The 18,415-nt window shown below is 44.7% G+C and overlaps 3 protein-coding genes across 3 annotated transcripts; 1 reads left to right on the top strand and 2 right to left on the bottom strand.

The window, feature by feature from the left end:
• On the bottom strand, positions 407-3,380 carry LOC8066286 (PLASMODESMATA CALLOSE-BINDING PROTEIN 4). Its single transcript, XM_002465073.2, has 4 exons — positions 3,034-3,380; positions 2,672-2,911; positions 2,481-2,517; positions 407-1,275 (listed from the first exon to the last, which is right to left on the bottom strand). The coding sequence occupies exons 1-4, from the start codon at positions 3,104-3,106 to the stop codon at positions 1,032-1,034; spliced, it is 594 nt and encodes a 197-aa protein (XP_002465118.1). The 5' UTR covers positions 3,107-3,380; the 3' UTR covers positions 407-1,031.
• On the top strand, positions 5,230-6,678 carry LOC110432359. Its single transcript, XM_021452598.1, has 4 exons — positions 5,230-5,358; positions 5,426-5,647; positions 5,737-6,052; positions 6,137-6,678. The coding sequence occupies exons 1-4, from the start codon at positions 5,230-5,232 to the stop codon at positions 6,676-6,678; spliced, it is 1,209 nt and encodes a 402-aa protein (XP_021308273.1).
• Positions 12,282-16,798, bottom strand: LOC8066038 (wall-associated receptor kinase 2). Its single transcript, XM_021450742.1, has 5 exons — positions 15,958-16,798; positions 14,941-15,876; positions 14,322-14,828; positions 13,968-14,111; positions 12,282-13,880 (listed from the first exon to the last, which is right to left on the bottom strand). Exons 1-5 carry the CDS (start codon positions 16,043-16,045, stop codon positions 12,622-12,624), a joined length of 2,934 nt encoding a protein of 977 aa, XP_021306417.1. The 5' UTR covers positions 16,046-16,798; the 3' UTR covers positions 12,282-12,621.

Genomic DNA, 18,415 nt, shown 5'->3' with positions numbered 1-18,415 from the left:
TTTGGGAAAAAGAGGTCTTCTTGTTTCTAAGTTTTTTAAAAACATGAATCGTTCGTTTGTCTTAAAAGTCATATTTTTTGTGTTGGACAACTGTGTTTTTCTCTTACGATAAATCAGCGAACAGTATTTTCAGCTATGACTTTCGAGACTAGCGAACAGGAAGTGCCTAGAACTACAAGGACCCACCATGTCTATCAAACATGAAGCTTCGTGCTGATTTTCAGATAAATCAGGCACCATGTTATGTAGTAAGACTGAATGAGGAGGACAAATAGAAAAACAAGCAATCATCAAAGAACGTGTGTTAAGTGGACGAATCCACATGGCCACATGCTGGTCGACACCAAATTGGGAGCGCTGGCTGCAAGATTCTCTGTGAGACTAGAAACCACTACACCCCTGCAGAGGATAAAAGAGCTTCACCTTCAATAGAATTGAATAGACAGAGACCTAATATAAAAGATCGTCCACGTCCAGACGACATTACATATACACACGCGTGCTCGCTCCAGCTAATAATCTTGAATCAAAACCACCGGTCCCTGTTTGTTCTAGACTTAACTACAAGCAAATTAAATAATAAACACAAGGAGGTGGTTAATTAAGAACAAAGGGCTAGCGACAAGGACCTCTTGCAAATAAAAACAAGAAAAAGAAGAGAGGTAGTACAAGAGAGACAATCAGACAATGGTCCTCGTAGGAAAGAGACAGCCATTCTAACCACCAAATAAGCCATACACCAGCCTGTAGTGTAGCTAGCTAGCTAGGATCACGCCGCCCCCAACCACCATTGCCACTACTAGTGGCGGTAGTAGTGGAGTGTGTGATCAGATCAGGTGGAATGAAACTGGAACCAACCAATTCGATCATCCCATTCTTCTCCAGTACAGTTCCTCGATCCGGGCCCTTTCCATGGAGCAAGTAGCTATCTAGCTCGGCTCAGGCTCATGTTCAGACAGAGAGCTAGTAATGGTACTGATGAAAACGACGAGACACAAGAGGGAGAGGTGGAGCTAGCTGAATCTGCTGAATCAATGGTGCAGCTGCAGGGCCAGGAAGGAGAGGACGGTGGCGGCGGCGAGGGAGGCGGCGCCGGGGAGCAGGCCTGGCGCGGCGGCGTCGAGGGTGTTGCCCGTGGGTCCCAGGGTGCTGCCGCCCATCCCGGTGCCGTTGAAGCCGCTGGTGCCCACGCCGGGGCTGAAGGTGCCCGTGCCCGTGCCCGTCGTCGCGCCGCCCGCGGTGGTGGTGCCCGCCGTCCCGGTCCCAGCACCAGCGCTACATTCATGCAATTCAAATCATCAGCACATTATTATATATTCAATAATCCAGTATTCTCCAAGATTACACTGAGAAGGAGCTAGCTAGCTAGTGCGACTGTCATAGTCTGGTTTAGCCTCTTCATGATTAGCCTTTCCATGATTAGCCTTATTATTAGGAGGCATATCAGTGGAATGGAAGCTGCAGAATGAGCTTTCTCGTCATTTCTGTCTGTCTGTGTAGTGTGTAGCTAACTAATCCCTACTACTTTAGTCTGCTACCTACGTACTCCTACATTAACATTACGACGCACAGCACAGGCACAGCACATGTGAGCAGCATGCAAGAAAGGCTGTCGATCGAGCTTTTGGTTAGCATAGGAGTCATAGGACACTGCTGTGCAATGCAATCGAGCTAACTTACAGTTACAGTGGAATATGGATGGGGGAATCAGTGGCTCAGTGCATGCGCGCGTGCATGACAGAACAGAACAGAACAGAACAGAGAAGAACAGATGTGCGAGCCACCAGAAAGGCCAAAAGCACTTGAGTTGAGGACAAGCAGGAAAATGGCTGGGGCTGGCTGTAAGTAAAACGTTGCTGTTACTTGCTGCGGACAAAGCCAAAGCGTGTGCTCCATCCAAAAACAACATCGGTTGGGAGATTGTTGTCAAACAAAAAAAAAAAAGGTTGGGAGGGACAGAGACTGGGAGCACTCAGCAGTCTGGCTTCAATTTGAAGCCTTGAGGTAAACAGAGTGACACGTTGCGCCACCAGATGTCGGTTGCAACGAAAAAAACAAAAACAAATACTAGCATTTTGTTTATATTGGGGGTGAAAACGAAGCTTCTGGCTCTGGTGTGGGAGTGGAACGTGTGGTGAATGTCATTAGCATGCTTGCAGTGCAGGGCAATGGCATCAGCTCAGTGCACGTCAGTACATGTATTCTAGTGTAAACAAGCACTAGTAGAGTACCCCTAATATACTACTACTAGAGAGTGATGCTAGTAGCTCGTGTCGGTGGGCGGTGCGTGATTAATAGACGAAAAGCGTTGGAGTTGGACGCCCTGGCTAGTTTTGGGATTTGCGTGGAGATTCAATAAACTGCTACTGTATAGTAGTTGACCACCACCATATTATGCGGGCATAATAAGCGCAGTTTATGTTTATTAAATACTACAAATAAAGATTCTTCGAGGACAGAGTATAGGAAGACATATGTACCTGGTGGCACTGGAAGCGAATGTGCACCCGGAGAAACCTGCAGGGAAGCAAAGCAATGTTTTCAGAACACTAGTAACATGTGCTGCTGTCATTGCCATTAACAAGAATTCTGTTGCTGCTCGACAAAAACAGAGCAGAAGAGAAGAGAATAGATGAGCAGAGCAGAGGCAAGAGAGGTGGTGGCGTCGTACTGGGGTCGGTGGTGGAGACGGTGGCGGCGCCGCCGAAGTCGCAGGTGGCGCCCCTGGCCTTGTTGTTCTGGTAGTAGGTGTTGGCGGCCCAGGAGCAGTGCGCGGCGACGGTGTTTGGGTTGTAGCAGCCGCCGCCCTGCAGGATGGACGTGCAGTCGGCGCCGCCCTGCGGACCGCACGCGAAGTCGATCGCCTTCTGCAGCACCGCCGTCGGCTGGTCCGAACGGCACACGCAGAAATCTGCCGATTGTTGTTGTCGTCGTTGTTGTTGTTCATGGTCAGGGATATAAAAAAGAGAGGAACTAATTAAAGGAGTGAAGGACGGCGCGTCGGCGCCGGCCGGCGTGTGATGTTGTTGTTACCTGAGGCAGCGAGCGTGGAGGAGAGGAGGAGCACGGCGGCCACGAGCGGCAACGACGACGACGACGCCTCCATCGCAGCCAGGAGCAGAGCCTCTCACCGGAGAAGAAGCAGAAGCAGAAGCAGAAGCAGCAGTTCGGATTGCGGTACCAGAGTGGTGGAAGGAGAGGTGGAGAGAAGGAAGGAAGCAGGTGGGAGAGGGGTGGTGGCGAGTTCCTTTCAGATCCTAGCTGGAATATATGACGCGGCGTGCCCGCGAGCCAGCCAGAGTTACGACGACGATGCAGGGTGAGCGAGAGCGCCCGTACGTGCACCTCTGTAGTTATAGATAGTGGGGGGAAGGGAAGGGACGGCCCAAGGGATGCACAGCACAGCACAGCACAGCAGCAGCAGCTGGATGCTGGTGAGCTGAGCTGAGCTGAGTGGGAGCAGTGGAAGCTGCGTACAAGTCTGCCGCACGCTCTACCTGTTTGGTGCGCCGGCATGGCGTCGGTGACTCAGAATCTTGTAGCCTGTTCGCTGCTGAATCTGCTAAATCAGCGAACAGTATTTTTATCCATGTCTTATCACCTAAATGAACAAAGCTGTTTAGTTTACTTTAAAATTATTTTTTTAATTTTTTTAATCCTAATTAGTCTATGGTTAAAGAATAATTATAAAATATAAATAAAATTGTTACAGTGTATAAATAAATAAAAAAAATGAATCTAAAGAAGGCCTTATTGCTCCATCAACTTCAACGATCGAATCGGATCCTCGTGGACGAACGGAACAGATTCGAGCACCCACATATCTGACCCGGAGACACATGTTCACTTCCATCTCTCTTGCCTTTGCATGCGCTTCTCCTCTTTTCGCCTGACTCACAAAGCCACGACCGGTTCTTTCGCGCCTCCTTCCATTCCTAGTAATACAGACAGACAGACAGACAGTATTGGACTACTCTCTTTTTTTTTCTTAAGAAAAAGAGGGAAAAGAAGAATGAAAACGTATCCACATTGCTAAAAAGTTTTCAGCAGCTGACAGACAATGCGTGTCCTAACGCGTTAACACACCTAGACTAAAAAAAAAGCTATAAAACACAAGTGCTCCTAGCTAGTCTCTTCCCGAATTGTCGTTCACCTTTGTGCAGAGTTGGCTGCCCTTTTAGAATTTTTTTTTTTTATTTTTAACCTATTTTTAAAACAAATTTCAAATTTAGGCCGGTTTTCAAAAAAAATTCAAATCTAGGCCGTTTGGCTCCGCCACCATGCACGGCGGGGCAAAATCACTGCACCCCGCCATGCATGGTGGCGGGGTTGAACCTGCCACGTGGCCACTACATGGCACTATGTGCTGACGTGTGCTGACGTGGACCCCGTCGTGGATCATGGCGGAGTAGAGGTACCCCGACGTGGATCATGGCGGGGAATGTCCGCGCCCTACTTAGTCAGCCGAACGGCCATCTCTTCTCATTTCTCTCCCTCTCTCACCCCGAGGGCTCTCTTTCTCTCCCCCTCTCACACCCGAGCTCTTCTCCGATGCCCCTCCGCGTCGTCCTTCACCCCCATTGCCCCGCCTCGGCGCCCCTCTCCGCTGCGTATTCCCCGCCTCGTCGTTCTTCACGGTTGTTTTCCCGGCCACCCCTCGTTTGGAGAAGGTAAATTTCTTACAACCTTTACGTTTTCATAGTTTAGATAAGTTCATTTGTTTATTTTTAATATGTTTAGTAAATCTCTTGTTACGTTACTTTGTTTAGTTATGTGATTTGTGTTGAATTATTTTCGCGTTTTTAGATGGAGGACTCGTATCGTGAGTCTATTTGGCGAAAAAAGGGTCGTCCTAGAGAGTTGTACCCCGATGTGTCTTGCAAGGATGCCCCCGTGCCTCCCGAGGAACCTATTCCTAACTGTGATTGTGGACATTCGGCACACGTGAGCCAGTCGAGACATTCGGATACTGCGGCACGTTGCTTCTATACTTGTTATAGTTATAGCGTAAGTCACTGTGCCCTTTGTTTTTCTTATTGGTCTTTTATCTTTTCATTCCCAATGAGACAATTGAAACTCTTTTGTAGCCCTACTTCCGGTGCTTTTTCTTCCAATGGATCGACGGGCCGGACAAGTTTGACCCAAGAATTCTGCTTTTCTACCCCGGCGTTGATCATTGCAAACGTGAGTTGTTTACTCGCTGGGTTCCGCCCCCCTAACCCTCCTCCTATGGCGGAGGAAGAGAAGGCCGTCGCTTCTGCACGGCGGCTCGAGGATCCTCCAAAGTGTCATTGCGGAGAACAAGCCATGATAAATCCACGGAATGAAGTAGAGTTCATTTGTCCTCTGCGGCGTGAAGTAAGTTTTAGGGTCAATCTTAAAATTTCAGTTGGTTTATGTGTGTTCTAATGTGTTCTTTTTGTAGGATCGTGGTTTTCGAAAGTGCCCTTTCGCGGAGTGGATCTATGGTCCAAAGAGCCATTGGCCAGAGCTTGAGAAGCAGGAGGAGGTTCCAGAGTGGAAGAAGAAGCGGAGGTCTATTGCGCCTCCCGTGATGTGCAAATGTGGTGTTGAAGCTAGCTACGGCCTAGTTCCTTCAGGTCTTGGGATTGGCCACTTCTGTGGCCACATGATCGACTATGATGAGGTTTGCTAGGACTGTGCACATTTAGTACTACTATACTCATATATTTGTTTTTGTACGCTAACTTTGTATTCATATATTTCCCGTAACAGAGCACTCAGAAATGCAAATGGGAATCATCTGATGATGTGTTTAAGTTCAAAGATGAGTATAAGGCAAGAGTAGCAGTTCGCAAGACGAGAGGTTATCCTGCAAACTACGTCACTGATTTTGTGAAGGACCATAAGAAGAAAATGCTTGCATTCGCGCAGGAGTTGCGTGTTCGTAACCCTGCGAGTATTGCATGGAAGAAGTGGTCCGAGGAGAGGGAAAAGGAGATAGAGGAGTACCGTGCAAGGAAGGCTGCGGAGGAGGCTGAGAGAGCTGAGATGCAATGCTTGAACGATACTATTGCCTCATTATGTGCTAGTGAGTCATTTAATTTTTGAAAGTGAAACTGTTTGTTTCTCTGAAATGAATATGTTATTAATTCTTTAAATTTTGTACTTACAGAGATTGGATGCACCGGGAACTGGCAAGCAGATGTGGGCCGTGCTAAGTACGCGGAGAATATGATATTAGGGCGGGACGCTGCAGTTGGTGGCACCGCTAGCCGTCCGATTGTGGTCGAAGAGGAGGCCGAGGCGGAGGAAGACGACGACACCAGAAGGATAGGCGACCTCATTCGTCTTGCCGAGGAATTGGGGTACCCTCAGGACGAGCATGACTATGAAATGGGAAGGATAGGCGACCTACTTCGTCTTGCAGAGGAGGGTGAGGCGTCAGGACCGATGCCTGTCGGTGCCTTAGAGGAGGGTGAGGCTGCATACCACAACCAGAAGACATCGGTCTGCGACTCATGGTGGCCAACAGACATGACCGAGGAAGAGGGACAGTTATACTCTCAGGCGGCAGAAGAGGCGGAGGCAGCTTACTACGAGAGACAGGCTAGTGAGGCCAAGGCAGCGGAGGTGAGCATGGGTAAGGAGGCTGTAGTGGACGATTGGGAGTCCGAGGACGAGTTGCTTACGCAGTGGTGCACGCAGTTTGATTGATGTGGTAATGTATGTGAGTTGCTTAGGGATGAGACTTTTGTACTTTGAAACTTGTCATGTAATAATTTGTATTCCGACATAGAGACGTGAAGACGGAGCAGACGCATGAACCATGACCACGAATCATTGTTCTCCCCCTCTGCCAAAGCAAAAGCCAGTGGCACAATTTGATTCTCAGGGTCTACAGCAGCAGCCATCATCAATGTACCTCTGTATTTGCCGGTGAGGAATGTGCCATCAACTAGAACAACTGGCCGGCAATACTGAAATGCATGCTTACACTGATCAAAATACCAGAACACACGGTACAGAATATGCCTCAACGGGTTCTGAAGATAAAACCCTCCTGTGTATATGAACCATCTCATGCCAGGGTTGAAGTGTTGCATTGCACACAAAATGCGTGGAACCCTGTTATAGGCTTCCTCCCAACTACCCCACCGAATTGCCAGGGCAATTTGCTTTGCCCGCCATGCCTTTCCATATGTTACCTCATACCCAACAAAAGTGACTATGGTCTCCTGCAAGAAAGACACTGATACGTCGTTGTTCGCATCTACAAGACCCAATATACGACGAGCAAGGTACCGAGCCGTCAACTGGGGATGGTACCGTTTTCCCTTGTTAGTCTGGCATCTGTGCGGCTGCTCCACTGAAGTTACCTTCCACTTCCCATCACTCGACCGTTTCCGTGCATTTAACTTCCACGTGCACGGGAACCCTGCCTTGCATACTATTTGAAATTTTACCTCCTTGTCGGAATGCCGAACCGTGTACGGCCTATGATGATACACAACATAGTCCTGAAGGAACAACTTCATCTCAGACATCGTATTGAAAAGCATTCCCTTCCTGAGTATTAGATTTTCATGGTTGTACAATGATTCCTTACAAATCTGCAAACCCGTGTCACAAACCGCCATATGCGACATGCTGACATCCATATAATTTGGAACACCGGTAAAGGGCAAGCCAGCCTCCCTCGGCTGTGTAAGCTCTGCCGATGTATAAGAGGGTGGTGCAACGTAAGGTTCCGCCTCTCTTATAAAATTGCCCTCTACATCACCTGGATACCCTGTGGCTAAATTGCCCTGAGTATGCGTTGCATGAAGTACCTCAAGCAGAACTCCTGAGGGCATACCACGAACCGGTGCGCACATGCCAGGTGAACCTACTTCCTCATTTTCTGATTCTTCAGAATTAGAGCAAACATCATCACCAATCATTTCATCCTCTGCCGCCTCATTCTCCTCATGTTCAAACTCGTCTACATCAAAATCATTTCTTATTTGACCAACTGGAGGAGATTGAACCCGCTCCTGTGTCCAATTACCATCCAAGTTCATACTCTCCATAGTTTGTTGGACCTGCACACCACAATCACCACCGTCGTCGAAGGACGCCTCCTCATTCTCAACAGTTTCCAACACCAACTCAGTCATGCCCACATTCGAACCTTGGATGACCCTATTGTATCGGGACCACTCAGCTTGGTTGCACAAGTCCATCATCACATAGTGTGCCCTATTCTTTCCAACATCAAACCTACCCTTTAGTGTGAAAGCATCGCCAAACTTCAAACTCAAACGCTCACATAGATCACTGAAACTAGGGGGACCATCAAATCATTCCAAATCCTCAGACATATCCTCAAACTGACAATCCTCTCTCCTAACACTTCCTCTGTAAAAAACTCTTACAACGTAATCCATCTAAAAAATGCCCAGACATCCGATAATTAACTAACCGAGCAATACGGTAAAACAAATTACTACATAACTAAGTAACTAACTAAGTAATACTACTCGACTAACTAACTATATTATTAAATAATAACTAAAACTAATTAACTAATGAACTACTAAACAATTAAAAAAACTATATTATTAACTAATAACTTAAACTAATTAACTAGTAAACAATTAAAATAAACTATATTATTAAATAAGAACTAAAACTAATTAACTAATTACCTACTAAGCAATTAAAAAAATTATATTATTAACTAATAACTTAAACTAATTAACTACGAAACAATTAAAAAACTATAGTATTAAATAAGAACTAAAACTAATTAACTAAAAAAACAATTACAAAAATTATATTATTAACTAATAACTTAAACTAATTAACTACTAAACAATTAAAAAACTATAGCAAAATTAACTAACAAATAAAATTTAAACAAATTACTAACTAGCTAGCAAAATTAAACTATATAAAAAATTATATAACAATGTAACTAACAATTTTTTTTAAAAAAATTACCTTAGGCGACGAACGGCGGTGGGCGGGGCGGCGGGGGCCGGGGCGCGGGAGGGGCGCGGCCGGGGCGCCGCGGGCGGGGACGGGCCGCGGCCGAGGCGGCGCGGCCGGGAAGGAGCCGCCGCCGCGCGGTCGGGGCCGGGGCCGGGGCCGGGCGCGGACAGGGAGGCGCGGCCGGAGCTCGGCAAGGGCCGGGGCGGCGCGGCCGGGGGCGGTGCGCGGCAGGTGCGGCGCGGCGTGGCGGGGTCGGGGGCTGGCGCGGCCGGCTGGAATGGATAAGAAAAGAAGAGGGAGGGGCTTTTGTGCACGCGGGCGTGCCCCGCCATGATCCACGGCGGGGTAGCCGTAACCCGCCAGCGGTCATGGCGGGGTCCAGGTCAGCCCCCTCGGCCATGCAGCGCCATGTGGCAGGGTCAACCCCGCCACCATGCATGGCGGGGTTCAGTGATTTTGACCCGCCATGTATGGTGGCGGTGCCAAACGGCCTAGATTTGAATTTTTTGAAAAGTGACCTAAATTTGAAATTTGTTTTAAAAATGGGCTAAAAATAAAAAAAATTCCCCTTTTAAGCCGGCACACGTGTCTTATTATGGTGGAAGTGGAACAAGAACGTGAGTGTTGTGTAGTAGGTGAGGTCCGAGCCTGCAATTGTGTTTTTCAAAAAAAAAACATAAATGAAGTTTTCTTTTCTGGAGAACGGTGTGTCTTTTACATTCCAATTGCATTTTTTGAAAGTTCCTTTTTTTTGAAACACAATATACACATGCTCAATGTTCATGGTCACATCGTTTAGCACCGTTTGTCATAAATTGTAAGTCGTTTTGGATTTAGAAATGTAGATTTTACTACATATCGTGATACATTGTGAAAAATATATAAATCTAGAAAATCCTAAAGGTCTTACGGTTGGGTTTGTAAACCAAGAGAAAGATTTCATTCTTGTAGGGAACGTTTCCTATAATATGTAAAAGCTAGACCATCGGAAAGTCTACAACATGTTTGAAAACATAAATGGTCTTTTTTTTAAAAAAATTAATTTTATATTTCAGTTCAAATTTTGGAAGTTCCTTTTGAGAAACACAATATAAACATACATGCTCAATGTGGATGATCATGTCGTTTACCACTTAATAAGTAACCGCATTGATGAAACATACTTCCTCCGTTCTAAACAGTAAGTCATTTTGGATTTTCTAGATATATAGATTTTTACTGTGTATTTAAATATTAAATAAATCTAGATTTCTAATAAGAATACATAGAAAAACCATGTATGTACAAAATCCAAGATAATCTATAATTTGGAATGGATAGAGGGAGTTCATATGTAAGAATCCAATTATTTCTCTAGGGTCTGAATCCCAGGGAAAGATTTCATGTGTCCGTCTTCTGCAGGGAACGTTCCTAGACAAACAAATTATCTTTGTAAGGAAGGTCCTTCTCGACGACGGATTGCCTCGACGCGCCTGCTGGAGCTCCTTGGCTGTTCAGTGGCGCCGTGGCGGAGCCAAGGAACGATCGAGCGAGCCAAGGGCCCCGGGCTCTCGGTTCCGACTTCCGAGCGATATGCCCGTTCTTGGAGAAGGGCGCCGTGGACTGCACACACGACACCATCTGTGAACGTGGGCGAGCAGGATGAGGATGAATATGGTAGCCGCTTTCGCCAACAACACAGACACGGCTGCAGCCACCAGCAAATTTCCCAGCCCACAGGCAGTACAGTGATGCTAGCTCACGGGTTGCTCCTTGCAGTGTAGTGCAGGTTTCAGCAGCAACCAGCTCACTGGGAAAGCAAAACAACAAAGATGCAGGTGAGGATACAGCTACAGTCTGATCTGCAGCATCAAGAAAGGCAGTTCCTTACAAACCGCAACCACTATATTTGAAGGATAGAAAAGCATGACTCCTTAAAAATTTATACCATGATGACATAATATGAATAACTAAGTTCATAGTAATAAGCATGGTCAAACCACAAACATCAGAAGTAGGTTCATAGTAAAACTTGCACTTGGGTTATGTCTCACTGCAATAGGTTCAACTGAAGAAACAACCCTTGCCTACAAGAATATATGGTGGCATGAGGATACCTGTTGGACAACCCCTCGTCATATGACATATCGTCGCTCCGATTCTGTATCTTCGAGTTGTGTGGTGTGGTGTTGTGGATGGTGACTACGACAGATGCAAGAAGAGGATGATGGCAATGGTGTCACTATATCCAGACATCTCTCACAAACCTGTACATTGAGCTGTGACGAAACTGATGGTGCTGCAGAAATAATGCCTACTTGTGGAAATATGAATCCTCTCACAGAGCACACGTGGACAGCTATCGTTTGCAGCTGTAGCTTGCTAAACTCCCGAGAACAGTTTCTATAGCACCATTTCCTCCCGTCAGGTCCATAAATACCATGAATAACCTCAAATTCTAGGTGCCAGTATGAAGGAAACTGAAGGCGCTTCAAAAGGTAACAATGACATCAATGAGGCACCATCAACGATGATGGAGAAGTTACATACAAAATGAATCCAGAATGTTTCCTCAGGAAAGTGCAGGTTCTCCTAAATATGTTATTGCCAAAATTTTCAAGTTTTTTTAATCAAACCAATCAAATCTGAAGAAATTATTTACTAATAAAAAGGAAACTGTTATAAGTAGATTTCATCTCACCAGTAAAATCACTTGAGAATTTCAGTGATCATCAATGCAAGGAAAAGTGCAAACTTTAATCCCAAAACATACGAATATGTACAAGCAGAAATTGTATTAAAAGAGGGTTACTAGATAAAGTAACTAGCACCTTACATAGGAGCGCTACCATAAATAAAAGTCTAGACAGAGGTGTATTGTCAGAAATGCACAACACCACTTATGGAGAATGTGTTGACTGTTTGTTTTTTTTTTGAGAACATGCGAAGGCATGTGTTTCATTAAGCAGAAAGAGAGTCCGTACACCCCACAGTAATCCGAAGATTACCGAAAAGAACCCTACGTCTACTGGAAGAAGCCAAGAGACTACATTGCAGAGAGGAAGAGCGCTACAAGGATCGGCAGGCGCGCGCTAAGAACGCGAACGACGGCACACCAGGGCCGAAAGTCGTCAAAACCCGGCCGCGATCCAGAAGTCGGCCTCGTCGAGGATCGCCTGTAGGAGCAGCACCGGCGAACGGGGTGTCTCACCAAAGGTTCTCGCGTTCCGTTCTTTCCACAGGAACCAACCGACCAGGAAGAAAAGCGAGTCGAAGGCGCAGTGGAACCAAATTTTATGCACGTTCTGTATAAAAAAATATATATATATGCACGTTCAATGTGTAGAAGCAGTCACCCAGTAATATACTTTACTAACCTAGATGAAAGGTTATATCTGAAGTTATAAGTTGGCACTCTTTGATTCAGTAACAAACAGATGTCACAGAAGCATAGTAAATCAATATGAACAGTAAAAACATGGTGGCCCGAATCCTACGAAAGAAATCCGGAAAAGTTTATCAATGCACTTGAAATTCATTTATGGATATCTAGAACAATTCTATGGTAAACTCATTCTACCTTGCACTAATTCACTAGCTACATCGATCTACAGTGTGGTATATTGAACATGAGGCGACAGTGTTAGGTTTACATGGTACAAGTACACAAAGCAACTGGATAGTTCTTTGCAACATAATGCACAGTCAGCGAGGGAATTCTGTAGAATATATCATTTCTTGCTCCATGGTGTAACACCTAGAGGCAACGTGGGATGCTGGGTTATCAACAAGGTCATTTTCAGCTCTCTTGTTCATAATAGTCAGGTAAGTAGATTTATACTCTGAAGATATTAACTGTTTGGTTTTTCTGCCCCTTTTTGGCTCCTCTTTGTATGTTCCAGATATTTTAGATCTTAGGAGTTGCAATCTTAATTCCACTTCTTTCATTTTAGGTCTCTGTTCTCCTTTAGGCCTTACACACATCTCTGCAATCAAGGTAACCTCATCAACATCACTTTGGCTAGCTTCCTCTAGAATTTGGCAATCCACCAAATTTGTAGTAGTTTTATCTCTAAGCACTTGAAGGAAATAATGACACAGGTTCTGCTTTTCACCAAGGTGGTTGAGGAAAATTGGCTTCTTCCTTGTTAGGAGCTCAACAAGTATCACACCAAAACTATAAACATCACTCTTTTCAGTTAATTGGCCTGTATAGTAATACTCAGGATCTAGGTAGCCAAATGTCCCCTGCACAGCTGTAACCACACGAGTCTGATCAATGGAAATGGATCTGGAAGCACCAAAGTCTGAAACCTTTGCAGTGAAGGCATCATCCAAGAGTATGTTAGTTGATTTTACATCTCTATGAAATATTGGCATAGCAGCAGAAGAATGGAGGTAAGAAAGTGCCCCTGCAGCCTCTAGAGCAATCCTGATACGGTCCTCCCATGTTAACAAGCATTTGGCACTCAGATTGCCATGAAGAAGATCATGAAGTGTGCCATTAGAGATGAATTCATATACGAGAAGTGGCACCTCAGATTCAAGGCAACAACCAAAAAGTTTCACCACATTGCGATGAATTATCTGTGACAGGATGGCCACCTCATTAACAAATTGGTCAATCTCACTCTGCTCTACAATTTTGGACCTTTTGATGGCGACTACCCGTTGGTCAGATAAAATACCCTTGTAAACTGTGCCATGGCCTCCATGTCCAATAATACGTGTCGAGTCAAAGTTGTTGGTTGCTTTCTCTAATTCTTCCAAGGAAAATATTCTTGTGTTATGTGTAACACTTTCAGTCGAAGAGATCAGCTGCTCCAAGAGTAGGCCTTTGTTTTTCCGGAAGTATGCCCTTCGGATTTTCTTTTGTGTGTCTGTCCTCCACCTTTTGACTAATATGATTGCAGTCAATGTAAGAAGTAGGACTCCAAAACCACTGCTAATTCCGACAGCAATACCTACATGAGTAATTGCAACAATTGTGAAGTTATATTTTTGACAACTGGAGTGCAGAGACATCAAATGGTAAGGAAAGTGTGACATACCCAAAAGAACACTTTGCCGCTTACTAGAAGTGCATTGCCTTCTTACTGGATCAAAATTAATACCTTGAGGGCAACAGCCATAGCTTCCTTGAAAGTTATAGCATGTCCCGTTACAATAGTTTGGTATCGAGCACTCATCAATATCTGATAACAGAATTCCAAACAATGTAAAAATGGAGTGGATAAAATATGTCACTTTTGATGATGGTCCTATTGCTTTGTCTCAACCACACCTCATTAGTATATATGGAAATGTCATACAGTCAAATTCAATGGATAGCATGCAATTGTTGTCAAATATGCCTATTGTTGCACAATCAAATGCATGCATTGGATAGGTTAAAGAATGCACACCTGTACATCCATTTTGAACATAAGGATTTCCTTCAAAACCAGAAGAGCACTTGCAACAATAACCAACATAGATCGTCCCATGTGTAACACCAAGGCACTCGCTGTTTGTGCTGATGCATGCATAAGTTCTATCGTGTTTTGCACTTTCACATGTCAAATTGGCTACTGACCAACTCCAAGAACCATACTCTTCAGATAAGTCAGATTTCTCCAGACCATAAATTAGTTGCTGGCCAAAGTACTCAGAACCTCCATAGTATATCGATAAATAATTTGTGTTGGCGTCTTCAGATTCTGAAAGCTTATTGACATACAAGAGTCCTTCATCTAATGAAATATTTGTCACTTCATATTTTGCAGGTGGTCTTCCAATAAGAGTGCGATTGGACGCACAATTCAATTGAAATCTCCTTTTAGCGAAACAGCCTGGCTCCAGACCAAAAGGGAAAGGAATATGTGTGCTTCCACATGATCGAGAACAGTTTGTCTTGGGGGTTAGGTTATACTCTGCTCCAGTTAAGAAAATCAAAATATGACTAAAAGTGTGTCACAATATAATAATCAGTGACAAAAAGAAGCACCTGAGAGAGAGTCAGTGAGAGAGGAGTTGTGTGCATACCTTGTTTGCAATCATCAAGAAGGTATGGGTTGCCACCATCAAAATTTCCAGAGCAAGCACAAGAGTAGCCTCCATTTTTTACATCCATGCAATCGCTATTGCCACATGCATACTGTGTTTTATTATCCAACTGGGCTTGTTTGCAGTTGGGTTCATCGGCGATGACAGTTGAGAGGTACGCCGATGAAGCAGCAACGATACTTGCATTTATTTTATCAGACAAGAGATCCATAACACTAAACTTATATGGACGGAAGCTTAAGAAAGCCTTGACAGTGATATCACGGAAGGGTTCTGATACTGTATCGTTGTTCTTTACGATGCTCACTCTGAACCCTCGAAACGGCACTGGGAATGTGACAGTGCAGCATCCCATGCCATTGCAGCTCCCTCCTTGTGTTGCTATGAGCATGGCCTCCATGGAGGAACACTTGCTTGTGCAATGGCCTACAAGCTCACCCGTGTCTAGGTGGAATAAGTAGATCCCAATCCCACAACCAAGGAACGCAAAGTAATTGTAAGACTCGATGTTGAGGTTCCGCCCAGGAGACTCCCAGGACAAGTTGTAGGTGGCTACACCTGGTGCCATGGTGATGGTGTACACAAAAGAGGCAAGGACAGTTCCTGCAGGATAGAGGGCAGTTACCTGAGTGGTGGTGTTTCCCTTGCCCAAGAAGAGTTTCCAAGGTTTGGTGGTCCTATTGCAGGTGACCTCAAATCCCTGCCGGAAGCAGCCAGGCCCGATGCCGAAGGGGTACCAGATGCTCACATCCCCACAGGTTTTGGGGCAGTGTGCAAGACTAGCGGCTGAGGGAGGACCGGCTCCAGATGCCACCAACATCACAGCAGATGCCAAACTCCACACCAACATCAACTGCATCCTGGCGGTTTGAATTCCCTTTGCTGAACCCAGAAGATGAGAGACAAGAAAACACCCTGTATTATAGTGCATAGCGTATCAATGGTTCTGTGATGGACATTTGCAGGAACACTTGGGGGACTCATGTCGGTCCTCACCGGGTAACTTCTCACCGATAGACTTCTTGCCTAATTTTTTTGTTTGCTTGACCACACTGCTGTTCATCATAACAAAACAAATCAACATGGACCATTAGTTCCTCTGACTCATGAGGATGTGGACATCCATCAACAACACTGCTTATGATTTGTTGAATTCCATGGTCTTGGGCAGGACTAATTGGCTTGGATCACGTAACACGTCCACACAGGTGTATAGAACAGGTGTGAATGTGATGCCCAATTGTGTCTACTACATGATAATCCGATATTCGAAATCCAGTCTGGGTAGGTGCTGCCTCCAGGTTGTGTACATACTGGGTGACGTGTGAGCACTCTAACTTGTGAATTGGGGCTTTGAGGAGGATCCACAGGGCACTATCACCACACATCTCGAAAGGAAACCAGATGTGGATTTCAATCCCTAGATTTCTACTGTTCAACCATGTGGTGGAACTGGAAACGGAACACGGGAAGGAAGATGCAATCGAATTCCATCGAAAGACTCTTGTGGGAAAACAGACACAGCCATGTGCACGCGCACCGCGTGGATTCTATATGGGGGAAGAGAGGATTTCTACCATGGGAGCAAGAGAGTCGCAGGGAGAGCAGAGGCTTAGGAGACTTATCGAGAAGACCGTAGTTTGCTGCTACAGCCGTTGAAGCGCACCTCAGCAGCGAACCGCCATTGCTGCTCACCGCCGAGGCGTGGGAGCGTGCCGACCGGCAGGCTGCAGCTGCTCCCGCAGCGAGCCACTCAACCGAGTGCTCGGTTGTTGCCCAGACACCCACAACGGTGATGATGGGTTGGACGAGGACCATGCCAGAGAGGGCAGGGGCTCCTTCGTCCTTCCTGTTTACCTCAAAAGCGTATGCCTCCAAGACCTTGTTTAGTTCGCAAAAATGTTTGGACTTAGCATTTTTTGTTTATATTTAATAAATATTGTTCAACTATAAATCAATTAGGTTTAAAAAATCACCTTACAAATTACATATAAATTGCATAATTAATTATTTTTTATCCATATTTAATGTTTTATATATATGTTTAAAGTTTTGATGTGATGTAGAATTTTGAAAAAAAAATAGAACTAAGTAAAGCCTAAGTCACATTTCCTGTGAATATGATAGCTATTTATAGTACAATAAATATTACTAATTTACTTTTAAATATAAATTTAGTTAAACTTGATGTACTTTAGCGTATTGGCGGGGCTTCGTTGGGACATAGTGGGCCATAATCCTCTTTTTTTTGTAATTTTATAGAGGTTGCTACGGTATTTAAGTATATTTTACTAGTAGAGCTTTACAATGGCCACTCTGATACTTCCTAAGCATATTTTCATATTGCTTAGTGGATGCATATTTTCTTATTGGTCCCTCTATTATTTATCATCAAGCTCTGCCACTGCTTTTAACATGACACTGTTTTAGAATTACATTATTTTTAGAACTGAGTGTTTGGTTGGGTTAGGAAGATGAAGGTGGGTTCATCCTACCTTTTTGAATAGTAAAATGGTCTTATTTCTATATTTAATTAAGGGATTGATATTAAGATAAAAACTCTGTCTAGTATGACTTTATTTGTCTTGTTTGTGGCTCCTTGTAAGGAGTCTGCATGAGTTGGTGGTGTTTTTTGCTAAAGAATTGGAGAAAAAAAAGTATCTCCCAATCCACATGAGAAGCTAGAATCGACGTTTTCGAGGAGTGGGAGCCCTACCAAATAGAGCATAGCCTATTCTATTGTTCATACTAAAGATGAAAATAATAAAATATCACCGTTTTAAATTTGTTAGATAACCGTTAAGTAGGGATTAGATGTTAACTTCTTTCATCTTCCTTTTCCTTTTGCTCCATCGTCTGTCTTCATCCCCGTCCACTGTTGTCACCTCTGCTGCTCATCTAGTGCGTTCACACTTGCCCCCATTTTTTCATGACATGACCCTTGCTTAGCTGCAGCTAACACCCCTTCGCCCACCCTGTCCACCAAGGCCCATGGCAAGCTAAGCTCACCTAACCGTGTTTCGTCCCAAAATCAATAGAGATGTGTAGTTATTCTAAAACCAATACAGTATACATATATCTCTTTACATTAAAATGACTGAAAGATCATCATGTATCCAGTGACACTAAGTCTTGTTCTCTACTCACGCATTCACATCCAATACCTAATATGAATCATCCTCCACTCGAAGCTCACAGGCTGGTACCCTACTTAGTTAGACGTGAAGACCTAATCCATGTGCCCGTGTCCACATCCGATTATCGAGATCCAGTCCAAGATAATGAGTAGACCAAACAAATTCTATTATGTTTCTATAAACTAGATCTACACAATATATGTAATTAAGGGGGTGTTTGGGACTGCTCTGCTCCACGTTTTTTAGCCAAACAGTTTCAGCTCCACGCACTCAGTTCGAGGAAAAAGGGTGGAGTTGTGAGAGCACAAGAGGTACTC

This window comes from Sorghum bicolor, chromosome 1 (genome assembly GCF_000003195.3).
Source record: "Sorghum bicolor cultivar BTx623 chromosome 1, Sorghum_bicolor_NCBIv3, whole genome shotgun sequence".
Taxonomy (NCBI): Eukaryota; Viridiplantae; Streptophyta; class Magnoliopsida; order Poales; family Poaceae; genus Sorghum; species Sorghum bicolor.
The sequence above is the reverse complement of the archived record's forward strand: the minus strand, read 5'-3'. Positions and strand labels throughout refer to the sequence as shown.